Source organism: Myotis davidii, unplaced genomic scaffold (assembly GCF_000327345.1).
Source record: "Myotis davidii unplaced genomic scaffold, ASM32734v1 scaffold1107, whole genome shotgun sequence".
Classification (NCBI taxonomy): domain Eukaryota; kingdom Metazoa; phylum Chordata; class Mammalia; order Chiroptera; family Vespertilionidae; genus Myotis; species Myotis davidii.
The window spans coordinates 415,952-419,920 of NW_006300016.1; the positions used below are offsets into that span (position 1 = coordinate 415,952).

Here is a 3,969-nt window from a genome sequence, read left to right on the forward strand (position 1 = left end):
GGGAGAGGATCTGGCTGAAGAACCTGGCCACAGAACCTGGATAGAACATGGCAAGAGAACCTGACTAGAACCTGGTGACTGAACCTGGCTAGAGCCTGGATAGAACCTGGCAGGAGAACCTCTCTATGCTCATGCTAGAGAACCTGGCTGGAGAACCAACTATGCTGATCAACTGAACACTGTCTCCGTGTCATTCCTTCTTCACCGACTCCGTCTACACCTTTGGGAACCCCTGGACCTGCTGGGGTTGGACCCCAACGCCTTCTCAGTCTGATTCATTTTGCATCCCAACAACTGTTCCCTTTCCAAATCACTGATACTCAAAATCACAGATGGTTCCCACTATAAGAGAAGAAGCGGAGTAGTGGTGTGGCTCTGCCCCTACAGTGCCTGCCTTATATCTCCTATCACACCCCAATGCTTTTGCTATATAGTCCTTTGCCTCAATCATCCTGTTCAAGATCATTATTTGTGAAGCTCTACACAAACATCATCTCTTCTATAAAATCACCCTAGACCCCCAACATCTGCATTAACCTCTGCACCACCCTCACATTCCTAATATTTCAATTCACTCATGCACTCAGCTCTTAATTCTATCCTGTTTGTATTAATTTATTTATGTACCCCTCACTAAATTGTCAACTTTTGGAATTAAGAGTCACTATCTGCCTTAGCCGGTTTTGCTCAGTGGATAGAGCATCAGCCTGTGGACCAAAGGGTCTCTGGTTTGATTCTGGTCAAGGGCACATAACTAGGTGGCAGGGTCCTCCCCGGCCTGGGCAGTGGTCAGGGCTCATGCAGGAGGCTATCAGTTGATGTGTTTCTCGCACATCGATATTTCTCTCTGTCTATCCTCTCTCTTTCACTCTCTCTAAAAATCAATGGAGCCCTAGCTGGTTTGGCTCAGTGGATAGAGTGTTGGCCTGTGGACTGAAAGGTCCCGGGTTCCATTCTGGTCAAGGGCACATGCCTGGGTTGTGGGTTCAATCCCTAGTGGGGGGCATGCAGGAGGCAGCCGATCAATGATTCTCTCTCATCATTGATGTTTCTATCTCTCTCTCCCTCTCCCTTCCTAAAATCAATAAAAAATATATTTTTTTAAAAAATCAGTGGAAAATATCCTCAAATGAGGATTAAAAAAAAGAGAAAGAGAGAAACACTGCCACATTCAACTCTCAATACTAAACATGGCTCCTGGTAATAGCAGGAGTTTATTAAACATGCATTAATTTTTATTTTTTTATTTTCTTTTTTAAAATATGTTTTTATTGATTTTTCTGAGAGAGGGGAAGGGAGAGGGAGAAAGAAAGAGAAACATCAATGTGAGAAACATTGATCATTTGCCTCCCCTATAGATCCCGACCAGGGACCTAACCTGCAACCGGGGCATATGCCCTGGCTGGGAATCGAACTGGTGACCTTTTGGTGTATGGGATGATGCCCAACCAACTAAGCCACAATAGCCAGGATAATATCTGTTAATTTTTAAAGTCACTTTGCTTCCAAATGTTAGCCTTGGGTAACAAGAACCGATACAGTGATAGAGAGAAAACAGTCACATGCAACTTACCATTCCTTACAGTAATGTTTTCCTCATCAATATGAAATGCCATATATGGGTAAGTAGTAAGAATGCAGTTTTCTGCTGTTGCAATAACTGGAAGTGAAAACCTAAAAATGAAAATATTGCATTTCAATATAATAAAATGTCCAGATGCAGTAAATGCACTAAAATACTTTAAATATCCTGGATACCTTTAAGAGTCAAGACATGAATCAGTTATTATTTTTCTTTCTACCTACTTTGCTTTTCTTAACCATCTACCATACCTATTTTAATGGTTTAAATTTTTTTTTACTTTTAAGCTTCTAACAGAGAAGGTAAAGTTCATGTCTAGTGTGCTCTACAACACAGCCGTTAACTATTCAGGTTCATAATGAGATTCAAGAAATGTTAAGAGTTGAAGGAGCCTAAGAGTTCATTTACATAACTTCTTCTTCTATAACATCCCTAACAAATGGTGTCTAGTCTCCGATGACACTAGTAAGGAGACACTACTAGAGTGACACTCACGACTCGGAGACGACCCATTTTCTATCTGGAGAGCTGTAGCTGGAGACATTCTGTTTCGGAACAACAAGGAACAAAATCTACCATCTAACTCCCATTACATTTCTTCAAATATTTAAACACAGTATATCTTCTCTAAGGTTTCTCTTCGTAAGATTGCCAACATTTAGAATGGTCAAGGATTATTTCAACTGCAATGTCGCCAAATAGTTCTCAAACTGTTTAACTTGTTTAGATGAATTTTTGCTTTGTGTTTGTCCTACTTTAACTGTGTCTGATAACTGAAACAATACTGCAAAAGTTATTAAACCTGCACTCTAGTTTATGAAAGCATTGTGAAAGTGCCTTGTTATTTTTACCAGCCACAAAACACTCAGGGTATATTGGGCCTAACTTATGTAACAACTCTATCTTGTACAACTGATTTTCCATAGAAGTACTATATTTAATACCTTACCACTGTTACATTGCCTTATTGGTTTCAGTTCTGCATTAAAATAGTATATCAAGATAATTTTACACTTGAATCAGTCATGTACACACACACACACACACATACACACATATCACACACCATATATCTTCCTCCATATCCGAACAGCCATCACTGCCTGAGTCCTATTTGATCATTCTCCACGCTACTGGATTCTAGATATGAACCTACTATATGCTAGAAAAGGTAAAATCAACAGAAATCTATGTTATAAAAAAAGTCAAGGAAGAACATTATGTCTGCAGTAGAGAATAACCAATAAAATGCAAAGTATATTTTTACAAACCATAATTTTTATATTGAATCGCATGTCGACCACATATAATTCATTAAATAAGGTGTGCAAAGTCTCCTCATTCATCTCTCTGGTCATTAGCTGGTGAAGAATTAATACTCTAGTTACACATCTCTAATTCTGTCGCTAACAATAGTGAAGATTTAAGAGACTCTTTGCTTGTCATCCCAAATCACTTTAGGGATGAAACTTTGAAGCTTCATGTTAATTCTATGTGATGAATGGCCTGGTAATTACAGTATTTTATCATTTTCGAACAGTGTATGAAGTACAGTGATGGCCTGTCAACAATATGTCAAACACCATGAGAAATATTATGATATTATTTATATCTTTCTCATTTTAACCTGGGCTCTCCTCACTGGCTGTACTATATAAAGGCAGATCTTACATTCTAAAAGCAGTGCTATTGAACATGGTTTGAATTCATAGAGAGTTAAGCACAGCAAAAAGAAGGGGCAGGGCTGTAGGATATGGCACTGGAAGCTTGCCTCTTTAGCCTTAATATCCTTTTCTGTTCAAACCTTTCTCCACAAAACAGCTAGAAAATTATAAAATTACATGTTGGAAAAACTGGCAGTGGCTATGAAGAATTGCCGAAGAGCTTATAGCTGACACTACTTTGGATTAATGATCTAGATTTCTATTTACAGGACTGAAAAAAGTGAGAAATGGGAGAAAAAAATATCTGGGTCAACCCTTTGAAAGTGCTTCTCATTGTAAAAACCCATCATCTCGACCATCACTAGCAAAAACAAATGCTATGGCCATCCACACAGTATTTAAATAGAGACTTACAAATCCTATATAATAAAACCCTAATATGCAAACAGACCGAACAGCAGAATGACCTACGGGATGACTGATCACTATGATGTGCACTGACCACCAGGGGGCAGATGCTCAGGGCAGGAGCTTCCCCCTGGTGGTCAGTGAGCTCCCACAGGGGGAGGGCCACTCAGGCAGAAGATGAGAGGGATCCCAAACTGTGACAGGGATGTCCGCTGCCTAAGTCAGCAGGTGGATATCCCCTGAGGGGTCCCAGACTGCGAGAGGATGCAGGCTGGGCTGAGGGATGCCTCCCCTCCCCCCCCCCCCGCAGGGCAC

The 3,969-nt window shown here is 40.3% G+C and overlaps 1 protein-coding gene across 1 annotated transcript in view; it reads right to left on the reverse strand.

Annotated features, from left to right (window-relative positions):
* The window catches only part of CFAP47 (cilia and flagella associated protein 47), a 458,234-nt gene that overhangs the window by 292,152 nt on the left and 162,113 nt on the right, over window positions 1–3,969 (reverse strand). The window contains 1 exon segment of the mRNA XM_015571970.1: window positions 1,574–1,674. Within this exon segment, the coding sequence (XP_015427456.1) occupies window positions 1,574–1,674 (101 nt within the window).